General features: G+C 42.1%; 1 protein-coding gene across 1 annotated transcript in view; it reads right to left on the reverse strand.

Moving 5' to 3' along the window:
* LOC148153206 (voltage-gated inwardly rectifying potassium channel KCNH2-like) overlaps positions 1 to 17,104 on the reverse strand; it is a 29,173-nt gene extending 12,069 nt beyond the window's left edge. The window contains exon 1 of the mRNA XM_088001474.1: positions 16,145 to 17,104. Within this exon, the coding sequence (XP_087857600.1) occupies positions 16,145 to 16,220 (76 nt within the window). The 5' untranslated portion in view covers positions 16,221 to 17,104. The remainder of the gene's footprint in view (positions 1 to 16,144) is intronic.
* Positions 17,105 to 17,388: the final 284 nt, after the last annotated feature.

Genomic DNA, 17,388 nt, shown 5'->3' on the forward strand with positions numbered 1-17,388 from the left:
CGGCGAGGCCCTAAATTAGTTCAGGAAAAGTTTGTTTCCCTAAGAATAACCCCTCACACTCAGTCGGCCCATCGTCACACTCAGTCCAGTCCGTTCCCTCGGCCCGTTCCTTCAACAAACCTTTAAACTCACATCTTTGTGACGTCGTCTTTGCTAGTTAAATGTGGTGCAAATATTCAATTAGACCCAAAACCTCCCAAACTGGTCCTAATGTGTACACATAAAGAACTTAATTTATTCTCCACTTATTAATTACATGCTTAAATACCCATCATCTCTGCCGTGTCTTAGTTGAAGGAGTCCTTGCAGAAAAAGATAATAACTGAGAACAAATCCACAAAACCAATCTGAAGGTCAGCTGGCTCCAATCACAAGTCTTCCTCCTCAAGGCTCGGGACTCAATGAGGCAACGGGGTGCCATTCTGAGAACACAAACCAGTTCAGTCCACAACAGTCGTTAAGAGTGATAATCCCATAATCACTGCAATCCTTAATGGGCCGTTTCGCTCTGAAGTGTCCCAGGCTACAGTGTGCACAGTGTCTTCCTCTGCCTTAACGAGGTTATGCAGATTTATGTAAATGAGGTCTAATCCTCAGGATGCTCGGGGACTCCTGGGGCCTCCAGTCCGTTAGCCACACCTTTCCCGGGCCCTCACTGTGGAGCTGGGTGACGGGGGCCACAGAATACAGGAGAGAGAGAAAACAAAGTGAGAGTAAATGAGGGAGGTGATGAAGTTTGATGGAAGTTTGATGGATGATGGGATGAGAGGAAAACGGCAGCTGTCTGGAGATAAAACAGTGACAAATGGAGGCACAGGCAGAGGCTGATTGCAGACTGACAGGAGAACACAGAGAGACGCCAGAAACTTCTGAGATTCCACCGACTTCACTGTTCAGGAAGCTTGAAAACTTTAGACCTCAGTGATGGCAGTCATTTTACCTGCACAGGAAATTCATTCTTCATAACTCAAGCATCTTACATCTTAATCACACTTCAACTCACTGTCCTTTAGATCTGTTCCTTCATTGTCTCTCAACGGCTGATAAACACTGTGGGAGGTTTTACATCAAATAATCAGATAATGTTTTTTCAGTCCTGATCAGTTCAGGTGAAACATGAAAAAGTCCATCTCAAATTATCTCCATCAATCTAAGTGAACAACAGATGACTGTAAAAGTGGGACAGATATCCTCAACATTATTACTTTCCAGTGTTACCATGAAGTCTGCCATAACAAAAAGGCTGGATATTCAAGAGTCTCCAACAAAAAAAAAGACAATTTCCTCTTTCAGAGAGAGCTACTTCATTTTGTTGCCACCAGGCCAGAGCTTGCAGCAGCAGGGTATGAATGGATCTGTGCAGAAATTGAGACTTTTGGACAATAACTATGTAGCAAAAAGATCAGAACAGATGCGAAAAACATCAAGGACACATGGCAAATTTTGGAAGATCTAAATAATAATAAAAAATCATTTTTTACAAATAAAAAATAATTTTTATTTCACAAAAAAATAAAAATGAAATAAAAATCATACCACAATCAAAATTTGTTTTCATTTAGGGAGGAGTGAATGCACAATTGAATCTTGATGCGGACTTCAAACCTCGGTTCAGTTGAAGTGAACTCTGGTGCGGTTAGAATGCATATGTGAACGCCAAGCGAACCAGAGACCGCTCCAAAAACAGGAAGCAGCCTGGCTGCAGGGGTTCTAGTAAAATACAAAAAGAAACGCGCAAATCGAGCGCTAGCACTTTTACCAGGGACAAGAAATCCTTCAGCTGCTCAACTCTGTCGCCACTCCATATTTGTTCACATTTTGTGACAAAGGCTGCTGCACTCAGTGCCTTCTTCAGAGGTTTTCATGTCATTTTCTTCAGTGGTTCTTGGTGAATTGCCCCCACAGGCAAGGAAGTGAACAGGCTTTTCAAAGGGTTTAGTTTGTTTGACACAGTGCAGTGTGAAGGCAAACCACAGCAGCTACATTGGAACAAATGTAGCAGTTTTGGTCACCAGTCAAACAGAGTCTACCGGACTATCAGGTGTGAAAACACCATAAGGGAGTAGTGTGATGCTGGGGGCTGCATTCCTGCCCCCAGCATCACACTAATAGAGGGAAACATAAATTCTGCCCTCTAGAAGAAAATGGTAAAGGAAAGTATTTGGCCATCAGCTGGTGAATGTTCAGCACAAACACACCTGGGTTATGCAGAAGGATGAAGAGCCAAGGAACAATAGCAAGTCAACCTCTGAATGGCTCAGATATAGAGAAGGTTTTGGAGTGGACAAGTCAAAGTTTGGAGATGAAAACTTTGACTATGATAACCTATTTATGTAGGTTATCTTTGATATTGTAAAATAGTTTGATGATCTGACACATGGAGTTAGACGTGAAGCACATGGTAATGGTCCGGGGCTGGAATTTTGGGCTGGAGTTTTTCCCAGGAAGCTGCTTGGTTTTCTCTAGTTTTACCATTATCCAGCTTCCCTCCACACTCTGAAACATAATTAGTTTTTTAGTTACTGGTTGTGTGTCTCTGTGATGCTGTACCCTGCCTCTCATCAGATGATCACTGGAGATCGGTTCCCAAGCAACCCTTTAAGTAGAAGGGGATACAGACAACGAATGAATTGATGGATCTGAAACATTTAAGTTTATCAAAGTAGAATAGTTCTTTAAAGGGGTGAGCCTCATTTTAAATACTATCCACCCTAGAGACTAGAAGAGACATAATGCAGAAACCCAGACTCAGAAGCAAACAGCCCATTAGCTGGGTATTCTCAAAGATCTTCTGTGATTTTGCTGTGAATTAAAATCTTTGCATCTTCTCGTCTTCTGATCCAAGAAAGAATCTGAACTTCTTCTCTTTTCTATAAATCACAGGGAATAAACAACCCAGGAGCCTTCCAGTCCCTCAGTGTTACCTGACATGATGCTGCTGATGCCTTCAGTCTTCCCTCTTCAGTTAATCTTAGCATGGAATCAACAGAGCACAGAGGCCGTGTTTGACGCTTTCATCATCACAGTATGTGTTTTTATTCTTCCAAAGGAACAGCCAATTAAAAACGAATGATGTGACGAGAGATAAAACTCTCTCTGAGTGGGCACCAACACGTGACCTTAGCAGCAAACAAACTGGGAGCTCCTTCTTTCCCCCCTCCCCCCTCACCCCCAGTTACTGTGCAGCCACAAATATTCAGCTCTAAAGTTTAAGAAGACAAATTTAACAAAGGCCCATTTGTAGAAAGTGCCGTTGGGTCATCGGCAGCTTTTTTTAGACATATTTCTCATAACATGGGACTAGCATGCTCTCGGCTTTACTCAGTAGACCGAGCGCGCAGGCTGATGAGCTTAATCAGAAATCAAAGTGCACCACATCAGTTGAAAGACAGATATAACAGCAACACTAGCATATTTGTTCTGCGTCTTTCTTTGAACTGTCAATAGAGAAATGATTGTGCTTGATTGCTGTCATAAAAAATGTCCACACGCAGTATGAGATTCACATTCACACATACATAATCCGGAAGGGCAAAGGTCACACTAGCAAAGGTTCACCGAGCAACCTGTCTAACTTGTCGCCAGGGGCAACTTTCATTTACTGAAGTCAGTCACGTAATTAGGACACCATCAGTGACATCCAGCTTCTCTGCATGGTATGCCTGGAATGTTGAGTCTTTTTCATTAAAAGCTTCTGCCCTGAACACGTCTCTGTACTTTGGTCCTCCATAAAAACTCCATATGACAGGAAGAAAATGACACATGTGTGGATTTGGACCTCTGAAGGCAAATGGCTGCCCTGGTGTTTACTTACAGAGATCAGAGTTTTCATCATTAGCAAATTTCTTTCCACTTTAAGACCAGTCTCCACTCCGTGTCAACACATCACATAAGATTCCAGTAAAAAGTTGTACGTAAAGAGACCGTCGTTGTAGTGTCACTAAATGTAAAGACACTTCAAAGCATATGGATATTTTTGCAAGGCACTGTAGGTTTAGGCTTGATGTATTAAAATAATGACATCAATGATCCATCACAGAAAGATTTGAGCAGCTGCAGCTTCAGGGTTTGGAAGTGTGATGGTGTGATGACGCTTACCAGAAGATTTTTATTAAGGCTTTGCTGCTTTTATATGTGCTGTACAGGGGATGTGGGATGTCTGAATGTCTGTCATTCAAATGAAAAGAAGTTTGAAAATAAAGCAGCTAAAGTGGAGGCAGAGAATGGGAAGAGCAGTACAAAAAGGACATGAGCTAGGTCCAGCAAAGACGAGAAGAATATGAATGTGAAGAATGGTTAACTCTCTCATCTAAACGTTTTAGATGCAGCTTCATTAAAAATATCAGAAATAACTTGCAAAATTAATATAAGCAGAAACAAATTTCTAAAAATCCTATCGGAAATTCCTGTAGTTGTCAACTAATGAATGATTGTTTATTAAAAAATATATATAAAATATATATAACATTTACTTGTCTACACGTTTCAGTTTTATCTTATAGTGAATGAAGGGTTACCACAGTAATCATGATTCTCCCTGAATCAGAAGCTCTTTTAATGTCTTATAAGAATCTGATGAGGCTTCTGTCTGTTAACGGCTTCATGTTCAGTCAAATCGCTGACCGTCTTCCACCCACTGATCTTCTGAAGCAAATATTCACCCATTTATTAGATGATGACACCTTCTCAGCCCAGTGTGAGCTACATTAAAGCCCTCTGGTTTGGCTCTTGTTAAAGTTAGAGCTGTATAAAGCTTTGGTGTCCTGAAGAACAAGGTATCCTCAATAGGTGTCTTGAGCCTTTTTATTTTTACACATTGTACTTCTTAGAGTATTCAGTATTAACATGGAAACATGCAGGAGAAACTGCGGGATGAGCAGAGTAGTACCATAAAACCAGGGAGCTTATAAGGTGAGAGTAGATGTGACCCAACTACAACGTAGAGATATGAACTGATGAGGAAAACCCCGAAAGGACTAAAAAAACCAATCAGAAAACAAACACCAACACTGATGGATCACTAGTACACTGTGGTTTGAAGAAGCTCTGATGGTGTAGAATATTGTTACTGCGCAGGTTAGACAAGTATTTATGTTGGAGTTCTGCTGCCATTTATGACTAATGCCAAATCAGTATAGAATAATCCAAAAGGAAAGTCAAATGCAGATTAGAATCATAAAATAAACTGTGAAATAGCCCTTTAGATGAACTCTGACAGAGAGCATGGAAGCAGACGCCTTCATTAGCAACTAACCACCAGCCAGTGGCAAAGTTCTCAGTGTTCCCAAATCAGTCATATCTTGTCTGTCACTCTTTCCTCCCAAACTGCTGCAACATGCAGTAAATGATGTAAATGTTCTGGAAGCTTCTTCAGCATCTGAGAAGTGTTGTTGTCTATCACCAAGGAGACGTCTGCACTGATCGCTTCTGTCAAAACAAGACGGCAACTCAAGAACCGCTTTATTACTTCATCATGCTTGTACTCACTCACCTTCATAACAGAGGTTCATAAAAACAGCTTATACTTTATTAACCTGATGAAGCATGGCTGACAGCAGATGGAAGCTCCTCGAAGAGACTTCATTTATGATTCATTTTAGATCACAGTCCCTCAGTAATCGCCAAACAAACCTGGAAGTTGATTAGTGGAGCCCATGTGTGATGTCAGGTCGTGCAGCTGGTTTGCAATCCCATATTAACTCTTACAATTCTAATGGTGGACGGACCAAAGCTCTCTATTCCGTGTCGGGACCTTACAGATGATCTGGAAGTGGTGAGAGACGAGAAACGCTGTGTTGTACTAACATAACAAGATCTTGTGATGCTTAGTAATCAAAATTACTAAACAGTTTAATTTGTACCTAGAATTTTATGTTTTCAGTTACCCCAATTTTACCCTTGGGCTTTGTCTGATGTTTAGTGATCTTTTAACCAAAAAGATAACAAAATAAAAAAAGCTAAGTAGCCTGCCTTCTAACCTTGCTAATTAAGGGTTCCAAGCCTATGCAGTGAGCCGAAGAGGCAGTGTAAGATCTGTTTGTCTGCTCCAGCAGATCAGGAAACACTATTGCAATTGTTCAGACATTAAATTTTTATCATTATTATTCTCCGCTAAAGGGAGTTGGCAAAAGAATCAGAAAATGCTGGAAAAAATCTGACATTGCAGTTCAGTAGAGAAACTTGACCGCTACTGTGACAACAATAAATAAAAAATAAAAATCCAAACCCCTCAACACCTAAGTGGTGCTATTGCAAAGGAAAATGTGTTTTGGCTAATAATTCCTAAACCATAAGTCAGATTCTCTTGGTCAGACTTGGAACCCATTGATAGCTGTTTTCTATTCTGGTTTAATAAATGAATGACTTGTAAATTACATAACTATACTAATAAGAAATTAATTCATAAATATAATTGCTTTTTAAGTGTTAAGCATAAATTTATCAGCGAAGCTCCTGGTTCTAAAGCAGTCGCTCAGTGGGGTTTACGGTTGCCAATTATGGGGACCAGGTTGGAAAAGTCACTTGGTCTTTTTTCAACAATCTGCCAGATCTCTGATAACAAGAAATGGCTCTAACAAGCTTACTGAGGGTCTAAACCTCAACCCGAAATGAGTCTCTCGGGTTCCCCAACATGGTGCTTATTTTCTTTTCTTTTTTTTTTTCTCCTTCAAATTACAGCAGAAAGTTCTTTAAAAAACTTCTTTGGAGATCAAAGTTTTTTTCTGCCACCGTATGGTCTACAGATTGTTTCTTTGGAGAATAGAAGTTATAAAGATAGAAAAAGCTTGGAGCCGACAATGGCTGCCAGGCAGAAGGCTCAAGAAAGCTGTCCAATGTTAGGCTGGCAAAGAAAAATGAGTTCAATTTAAAGCTTGTTTCAGTGCAATGAATCCTGACGTGTCTATGTACATTTGAACTCCAATTTAATGGGCTGAAGACAGAAAGAGAAAAATATGCTGGTTGACCTTTTTTTGTTGTTGTCGTTTTAGAGTAAGGAAATATTCTTGTCTTTCTTGGTTACAGAAGCGCTAACTCACGCGTTACCCTGCCTTGGTTCAGGCCAGCGGAGGCTCAGAAGGCAGCCTGGCATGGTGGCTCGGTGGGCATCTGCTGGGCACGGAGAAGTGGGAGATGAGACGCGGACAGAAAGCAGGTTGTCAGATGAGACAAAGAGCAGAGAGAGAGTGTTTACAGGCTCCACGAGTTTACAAGTACACCAGTGTGCTCGGGTACGGTGTGCATGTTCTCCAGCGTGGCCCTTCCATAGCACGCGTGGGCATGAGTGTATGAACAGGAGAGGAGGGAAGAAGACAAGTCGGTGAGAGGAACCGATTTCACACCAGCAAAGTGCAATCTTGAGGCACTGACTCACTCCTGACTCCAGCAGCAGAGTGGCTATATTACTGTGTTTACACCCTCCGGATGAAACAGATGGAGCAGAGAAATAAAGCTAACCACCGGACAGGACCCTCTTACCGGCATTTACTCCACAGTAGTGCGATGCTTCGACGATGTCTTTCTGCCAACACTTTTGCTCGATGATTTGACTTGTGGGATGGTCGTGTTGTGGTAATTTGGTCTGCGTCAGAGTTGGTTCCCTCTAATGTCTCATCAGAACCTCAGCCATGCATGCAAACCGTATGTTGCTGTGGATGTGTGGAGCATTTCCAGACACTGGGCAGCAGTTCCAGAAGCAAAGAGGATTTTTATCTCACCATGGAGAACATCAGGGCTCTTTTCCTATTAATTTATGAACCAGCCTCCAACAAGCAGAGGATTGGCTGTCTGACACTCATGAGCAGCAGAGAAAATGACGAAAATATGCTAAATTGGTTGAGTCCGTATAGGTTTATCACGGTGTTCTCTGTTACTGTGTTAGTTTTTTTCCCCCTGAAACATTAGAATTCAGATCTTGTTCAGCTGCAAGATGGGAAACCAACGGGATCCGCTTGTTGTGCTCAGTAACCAGCCAATGGTCTCCAGGATGTCAATCACAATTCAAACGTCTCTGGAAAGATGAAAACTGACATTCTTTGTACTTAGTACCTTGGATTATAGACCAACATATTGTATTTGTATTGACTGTACTTTGAGGAACAAGCTTTTATGGATAAGTCTGTCATATTATTTGATGTTTATTGTCCCTTTTGAAATAGACAATAAGAACAACAGGAAAACTCATGCCACTGCCATCATCAGTGAATTGGTATAATGGACTGTCTGGGCAAGACCAAAAATAAATTTTATATATATATATATATATATATATATATATATATATATATATATGTATATATATATATATATATATATATATATATATATATATATATATATATATATATATATATATATATATATATATATATATACAAATCAATAAAATAATAATTTTGAAAACAGTCATAATATTACAATAAATAGTAATAACATGAGAATGAAGTCATATGACATTAAGCCACAATATTAGGAGAATTTAGTAGTAATTTCAAAAGAACTCCTACACAAAATAAAAAAGAAGGAATGTTGAGCTTCTTTTAAAGTTATACATCAGTTTTGCAAATACTTTGAAACGATTGTGTATTTCGACAAAATAAGCGCACAGACTTCCTGAGATGGTCGTGTCAGATCAGGTGAAGGACAACGATCAAACCGGCAGCCCACCGGGTTCAGGGAAACTCCTGCCACCATCACCCCCGTCCATTTTCATGTATCCATAATTCCACAGCATAGCTACCATCAAGCTGGAGAATTATGAATGCTTCCTTTCAAGAAGGAACTAAAATCTGAGTTTAGATGAGCTGGATTAACTTTTCAAGAACTAAACAACAACATCAACAAGATGTACGTCATTCTAGCCACCATCATTACTTTTTCAAATCAGTCTCCATGTACGTGGTTCTTTCTTTTTAACTTTGTCTGTCGGTGCAGCAGCTGAACCAGACTTTAAAAGATTGCACAGTCTTGCTCACTGTTGTGGCTAATGGGCGTTTCTAATGGAGCTGAACCATTGTTAACTAAATTTGCTTCACCTTTGCCTCCCCAGCAGTGACAGGCCAATATTTGCGCTGTGAAAAAGGTCGCTCAGCTGCAGCCCAGGGACACGGGTTTGCAGGGAGAATATTCAATACCGAGATGAATCTCTAAAGAAAGTCAAATCACCTGCAGCTGCCGAAGAAACATTACACCTCTACCTTTTCCTGCTGTTTCCTGTGCATGTATGCGTGTGTGTGTGTGTGTGTGTGTGTGCGTGTGTGTGCGCAGGAGGGTGGGCGGGTGCGTCGGTGGAGAAGCAGCGGGGCAGTTGCTATGGCGATAAAGTATTTGCACTTCAGCTGCAGAATGGTAGCATCATCCCTCGAGGATGGCGACTTCAAGGCTTGTAATTGGGCAAAAGCTTTCTCTGAGGAGCAGCGAACAAGGCAACAAGACACGACCCCGAAAGATCCTTGCATCTCCCCCCCTGAGGTCGGGCGAGTTGCTAAATCCGGCGCAGAGACTGTCTAATCAGTATAGAGTGGCATAGGTTTCAGACTTCGGGATCACAGTACAGCGAGCAGAGAGGGATACCTGCACAGAGGATCGGTGGACAGTAAACAGAGACACTCTCAGGTCAGTCTATAGAACATATACAATGCTGAGCTGGAAACATGGAAGGCTATTCCTGTCCTTCTCCAGCCAGTTTTAGCTTTCAAACAGTGATATCTAATTACACCCATTGTTGTTTTCATCGCGGAGAATCCGGAGCAAACCGAAAACTACCAGAAGTAAACAACCCACATGCATTATGCATTCCATGTCAGGCCTGCTTACAAATGAGCACACATTCAAACAAATGGTGCCCCCACAGCGAGCGAAGCCCCAGAACGCAGCAGCTCCGTGGAGCAACACAGAGCCTGGCCTCTGGTCACAGCGGAGCAGGAAATCTGATCAGGAGTGTTTGGGCCGTGTTGGGCCTGAGGACCGGCACTGTGGTCATCACACAACGACAAGCAGGAGAAGTATGAGAGAGATTCACACACTAACCTGTCATCACTTAAACCAGGGGTGGGTAACTCCTGTCTCCGGTCTCCTGCAACTTTTAGGTACATCTCTACTTCAACACACCTGAGTCAAATAAAGAGGTCATTAGCAGGACTCTGGAGAACTTGACTGCACTGAGGAGGTGATTCAGCTGTTGGATTCAAGTGTGTTGGACCAGGGAGACATTTAAGAGTTGCAGGACACCGGCCCTCCAGGACCAGGATTGCCCACCCCTGACTTAAACACATACTCTAAAAAAAAAAAAAAAAAAAAAAACACAACCAAACATATAAACAACTCTATTCCAGCAGGAGTACTTCATCCACCCCAAAGGAAACACCACTATGCCTCATCTAGTCTAGTTAGTTGGTTAGTTTCCTGCCATCCACCATACTTTAGAGCCTAGTCCATACATTTTAAAAAGGGCTGAGCATTGATCAGATCACAAGTATATATTTAACCTGCTGGACTGTATTAATTGCTGAGTCACTTTGTTACGCAATTTGACATTTCTAAGATAAATTTGCTGAATGGAAACAGGCCAGTTTTTAAAAAGCTCATATTTCCTTAGAAAGTTTTCATATAAGGATGAGGTGTGTTTTTTGGGTGAATCAAAATAGCAATAAGAACAGTTTTTTTGCATCACAAAAGTCACGAGCAACAACTGGATGTTGCCACTGGCGCAAACCACAAAGAAGAAGATAACAGGAAGTAGTGGGAGTATAATGGCACTGCATGGTTTTAATAACTTGTCACATGAACAAACTTAATCATGTGTGATTTTAATTGTGTTTCTTATTTAATAGGTCAGTGCAACACCTCAACTCCACTCTGACATTGTGTTTTTCAACATTATTGGAATATTAACAATGTTTTGCGCATATTTGTAATGGAAACATAACTGTTGACTGCAACTTATGTAAAGAAGTCTGTTTGGATGTGTGGTCAGAACCAATAGACACATACCTCTTTTATAATTTCTTTATCATTCCATTCATCCGGATTTACCGCGTCAGAATTATGACATGTCTCACAACAATGCTGTAAAAGTTGAATAAATGTTACATGACCTTTTGGACTGCAGACGGTTTCTGGACCATTGGATACATTAACTGTTTAGTTGGTGATGTGCTCTGAGTTTTTCTTATTGTCATGACCATTTTTCCTCTAAGGAGGCACTTCATCAGCTCCCCTTTCACACTGAGGGTCTCATTAGGGGTGGAATCCATTTGATAAAGGAAATATGGTGGCACGTTGACCAACTCATCACAGAGCCAACAAAAAGACACACTAGCAATATCCCAAAGATCAATGTAACTGGTTGCCAATCAATTTTACCAATCACCCTTAAGCGTACTGTCTACACAGACGTCTGTAGGGGTTTGGTGTTAAAGCAGTGAGCGTATCTCTGTGCACCAACTGACTTCACCACAACATCAACACATGGTCCAACACGTAGAGGCTGCTTTGTAATGCATTGAAAATACATTGTTGGAAAGTCTTGTTACCTGAACCATGACTAGATTCACAACATTGATATGGGAATCAATAAATAAACTTCAGTCTGGAAGCTCTACTTCCTGACTTTTTTTTTCTTTTAATTAGAAATAGATACGATTCAGACCAGGGGATAGCTGTGCTTCTTATTTATTTCTGTGCAGCTCATTGCGCCACGATGAGCCATCTGCCTGGGAATTGAGTGATCACTGAGAAAAAGGACCTTTAAAGTCTCTTCCTGAGAGGAACTGAAACGACACACGTTCAGCAGCACAGCGTCCTGTTAAAACACATGGCCGACTTCACAGTCTAAGCATGCTCTAATTAAAAACTTGACATTTAAGTTACTTTTTTTTTGTCTCATTTGGAAACGATGAAGAACTCCACTGGACCTTTAAGTAACATTAAGCTATGGTTTGAGTGATGAAAATATTTTCCTTGAGAAGGTTGCACAAAATGACACAATAATTTTGGCAGCAGATTTTAATCTAGTTTTAATCTCATTTAAGTTGTTTCTAGTCAGGTGAGTTTAGTCTTTATGGCTCAGTTCATTACAGAGCAAACACCTGCAACACAGCAGATGAAGCCTGTTGGTGTTTCACTCCGTTCTCATGAACAACTAGATACTTGACCTTTTCAGTCATTGCCTGTTGAAAGAACAGTCCATCTTTTTGTGGTTGAGAACAATGACCTCAGAATTGCTTGACTTCCACCTTGACACTGTGAAGAGATTCGAATACCCAGATATGTGTATTCAAATCCCCAGGGGTTGACCCATGGCTTATGAAGAAGCTACAGGGAAGCCCCTCCACAGTGGCACACCCCATGAAATGGCCTCAACACATGGGCAGCAACAAATGATAGCGACAGGCGAAGGTCTCCACCACTCAGGGTGAACCCGACACAAGGGACGGTGTAGAGATGTCAGTGACAAAAGCTTTCTCGCATCATATCGCAAGCCGGCATGTGCACTTCTATAAGCTCAAAAATTCACACGCACAAATTTCTCCAGTTGGGTGGAGGAAGGCAAGCAATGGTCAACTCATCACACAAGTTCCTTAGAAACCGAATGGGGAGCGAGCGATGTTGCCTGCTGAGGGTCAAGCCCTGAACGACGGACACTGAGGTGACATTGGGCAACAGTGACGACCTGGGCTAGCCTGGTAAAATCCAAAATATTCAGAACGAACACGGCCATTGCTAAAACTACAGGCAGACAACAACTCTAAAACAGCGCAGAAAATCTATGTCATCATTCACAACTTCTTCTTCTGGTCGCTGATTGGCCTGGTAGAAAATCTACAGGAGGAATTCAAGCCAATGGGAAAAATCCCAAACAGAGCAATGAAGGGAGGCTAAAATCGTGTTGAATGGAGCAAGAAGGTAATGACCAGGCCAGACCTGCGATATTGACTGGTGTGTCATAACTTGCCTCAAGTCACATCGACTACTTTTGTCTATTTTTCCCCAAAATATTCTTTCTGGAAACAGGATGTATTAAATGCGGCGCTCTCAATAAGCAATAACCTGTTACACAGAAACCTTCTTGCTGAAAATCTGATCACAGTTCAGCGGCTCCACAGTGTTCCGGTGAGCAGCAGAAAATGCTCACCTTTACAGCGTTATCCACGCTCAGTATGAAGGAAATATTAACACAGCAGGATTAATGTGAATTATTCAACTTGACTGCACTTGTGCAGCAGCTCTGAAGAAACAGAAGGAACGTTTGTCACTCGTGACGCCTTATTGAAAGCTCTCCGGCTTTGATTAGCGCAGGGAAACGTCACCTTATTGCTCCAGAATCTAAACAGCTCAACCACTGAGCTGCTAGAGTACAACCACATTCACAAAGGAGGCTCCTTCTGGAGATGTCCCAGTCAAATCACGCACATTTCACCCGAGGACCCTGACACCGTCGACCCTGGCCATGAAAACTTGTGTTAGATGTGCTTTTATTGATGTGCCCGCTTCACTTTCTCCTCCCTCACGCCGCCGCCCTCATTGACCTCATCTTCTTCATGAGCCGAGCTAATGGAGGAAACGTGCCTCCGGGGCCCACTGCGGCACGTTCACACTCCGCTCACACGTCCAGAGACGAAAACAACATGAATAATTTGCATCCACGCCGCAGGAACGTGAAGAGGGGTGACACCTGTGCACGCCGAAACGGACTCCACACCTTCGGGGACTTTCTGCAAAGTAAGCAGCTCCCCCTTTGTCTCCAACTGGAGCTTATAGATCAGGGGTGGGCAACTCCAGGCCTGGAGGGCCGGCCTCCTGCAACTTTTAGATGTGTCTCTACTTCAACACACCTGAGTCAAATAATGAGGTTGTTAGCAGGAGTCTGGAGACTTTGGATTCAAGTGTGTTGGACCAGGGACTAAGAGTTGCAGTACACCGGTCCTCCAGGACCAGGATTGCCCACCCCTGTTATAGATCTTTTTGTCAAGGCGAAGAAAAGAAAATGTAAAAAAAAAAATAAAAGAAAGTCTGTTACATAAACGTGTTTCATGCAATTAATGAGGCAGAAATAATTGAATATGTGCCCGGTAGCATTTTAATGTTCAGCAGATTGCTTCTATCAGTGAAGACGGTAACATGACACTCAGCAGCGGCTTTGGGTCAAAACTGATACTAAATACTGAACGTCATCATCTGAATACCGTCTGAAAAATTGTTTCTTATATATTTGGACTCATTCAACATTTTTACCTTTGCATTAACATTAAATTAAGACTAAACAAAATATCAAAGTGTTATATTTATGTGTAATTTCTCAGCTCAAAAACAGTAAAAATAAAATAAAATTACCATATTATTTGTCCATGTTTCTGCTGTCAAACATGGTAGTGGTAGCATCATAATGTGGGGATGTTTTGCCTCCATTAAAAATAAGACATTGATTCTATTAGTTGGAATAATAAGAGAGAGATTTTCAACTTCATATCATGAGAGCCAGATGGATGTTCCGACAGAAGCATAACCTCAGGCACATCAAATCTGGATTCAGGAACGCAATAACTTAGGGACATTTATCCAAATATATGAAGGTGGAATGTATGTATATATTCGGCAAGTGTAATTTTGACCCTGGGTAGATTCAAGAAAATTAACATTAAATGCAACCTTGCTGAGCCAATTCAAAATGTTCTTCGTATTTTCATTTCGCCCTGAACTGTTCAGATGAATGTTGGACAGCAGCTCCATCCAGTCAAACTTATCTGTGATCTGCAGTGTAAGATCAGTGATCAGTAACCAGGCAGCATTAAAGCATTCCAGGTGCAAACTCTATTCATTTTGATAACTCTAGCCTTAAATTGAATTTTGTTGTCATAGTGTCTCAGAAGCATTTTTAAAAGTGCCTTACTTGTTTTTAATTAAGCATGTTAGTTATTGCAAGGGAGTCAAAGCAACACAAATTTTTGAAGTAAATATAAATAATTGATCAAAGTCAGTAAAATTTGGATGAAATTGAAGTACGTTCTTTAAGTGTCTTCTGTCTGTTAAAAATGACATTAATTTAAAATTCTAACAGTTTATTTCTATCAGTCCAAGAACCAAAACAAGAAGTCTAATCTAAGTAGACAGTTTTTTTTTAAGAACGAGTACAGGGAAATATATGCAACATGTCATTGTGAAACATTTCCATGTACAAATCCAAATTTGCGGACGAGTCTGCAGTTAAAAGTTGACTGGTTGAAACAAACTAAGGCTCTACACAAGGTCACGTATATGTTGCCAAAATGGAAAAGATTATTAAGCACAACAAAGACATTTATTCAACTGATGCTTTACATGAGCTGCAGCTAAAACTGTGGCGCAAAGTGGGAACGTTGAGGAAGGGAAACCCGCAGGCAGTCCAGATGACTTTAACGCGTCAGGGCGGAAAACTGAAAGCAATAAACTTTACCAAGTGAGCTGGAATAAATCAGTGACCGGAAATGAGCTTTTCATCCAGAGAAGCCGAACATAAACTACTGGGATCAGGTAAACACAAGACAACAAGAGTCCAGCGGGCTGAAGAGAAGCAGCCACGCACCCAGAGGATTTCTGCTTAAGCTCAGACACACACACACACACACACACACCCACACACACACACACACACACACACCCACACACACACACACACACACACACACACACACACACACGCACACCTGTTTTAATCCATTGTAAAGTTGGCTGTGAGAAAGAGCTCAACATGAGGCTCCATCAGTCACTGAACAGCAAAAGGAACCCGATCAACACATCAACTGATTAGATCTGTGAGGAATTCAAGGTGCAATTATTGTGAAAACCGTTTTACAAAATCAAGATGTTTCCCTTCTTATCCATGAATTAACTTATTTTATTTATTATTAATTAAATGTATTTGCGCTGCAATAATTTTAAATGGTTTTAAAATGTTAGCTCTAAAGGAAAAGTGATTTTTATTTTGTTTATTTATGACTTTTTTTAACACGTTAATGTCAATCTTAATCGATTTATAAGTGATTTCTCTCCAGTGGAGCCTCACCAGAGCCGCCATCAGCCAACAGCATGTTGAAACAACCAAATTAATTATTAGCTCTGTGTTTTCGTGAGGAAAAGAAGAAGAAGGAGAAGAAAACTCTGCTCTTACTTTGACTGTCAAATTTCCTGATGATAGTATCCAGGAAGGTGTTCTGCGGGGCCACATGGCCCCTCCGGACCGGCATCTTCGCTGCGGTGGCCGCCGGGACTTTTAAAGACTTTCCGGGTTCTTTGGATAAGATCACACCGAGTTTGGTTCTTCAAGCCCCGCTGAGCGCGCGATGCTCACTGCGCTCCCCTCCACACTGAAAGCCGATCAGGATGGGAGGAGAAGGGGGGCAAAGTTTCCCGGGTGTTCAGGTGGGCTCTGACTCCTGAAGGGTTTGGGAGTGAAAAAAATATATAGTAAAAAAGAGACAAAAAAAAAAACAAGAGAGTTCTGGAAAGGAGGCGCGCTGTAACGCGCGGAGGATCGAGCGGCTTCCAGCCTCCAGGCTGGGACCCGGGCGGCTGTCCGTCTCTGGTCCGCCGATGCTTCTCTCACACCCGGAGGAGCGCAGCGCGGCGCTCATCCTGCGCGTCAGCCCGCTGCTTGGAGGCGGACTGGGCGAGTTCTCTGATGATCACCGTTGGAGCCATAGTTGGAGGCGCTGGGCTGCGCGTTTCTATTTATTTCTCTCTCACTCACTCACTCCACCTCCTCTTTCTTCTCTTTGTTTTGCCTCTGAAGCTCCTGGTGTTTGGCTGCAGAGGGGGAAAAAAGAGCGGAGTGATCATTAAAGGAAAACAGCTGCGCGCAGGTCGACAGCTTGAATCGTCCTGCATGTGTGTGTGTGTGTGTGTGTGTGTGTGTGTGTGTGTGTGTTTGTGTGTATGTGTTTGTGTGTGTATGTGTGTGTTTTAGAAGGTGTTCTGTGGATCTCTCCTCCTCCTCCTCGCTGTGCGCGCTGCCGGATGACTTCAGCTCCCCTGGCGTCTAGCTGCGCCTCTTTTTTTTTAACCCTTTGCGCATCAGAGCGGAGCCCATCACACACCTTTGGTGATGGACAGGAAGGAAACCACGCGCGCGCTCACCTGTCCTGACATCTCAGGCCCCAAAACAAAACAACAGGAATTCATTTGAACGGTTTAAAAATAACCGCCTTCGCATATCATTATGCAGCTTTTGGAATGATTCTCGTGATAGAAAATCCTATGAAAGAGGCCGATCTGGAGCCGCCTCAGGTGGGACTGGAGGCCCGGGGCGGCGCAGCTGCCAGGCAGATCAGATAGGACGGATTCCTCCTCCACCACCTGCAGCAGCAGGTTGAAGACGGACGCCTGACGTTACCAGGTGTTCCGCAGCGTCACCTG

The sequence above is a fragment of the Poecilia mexicana genome, unplaced genomic scaffold (genome assembly GCF_051168715.1).
Source record: "Poecilia mexicana isolate PSO_F unplaced genomic scaffold, ASM5116871v1 scaffold_20, whole genome shotgun sequence".
Taxonomy (NCBI): Eukaryota; Metazoa; Chordata; class Actinopteri; order Cyprinodontiformes; family Poeciliidae; genus Poecilia; species Poecilia mexicana.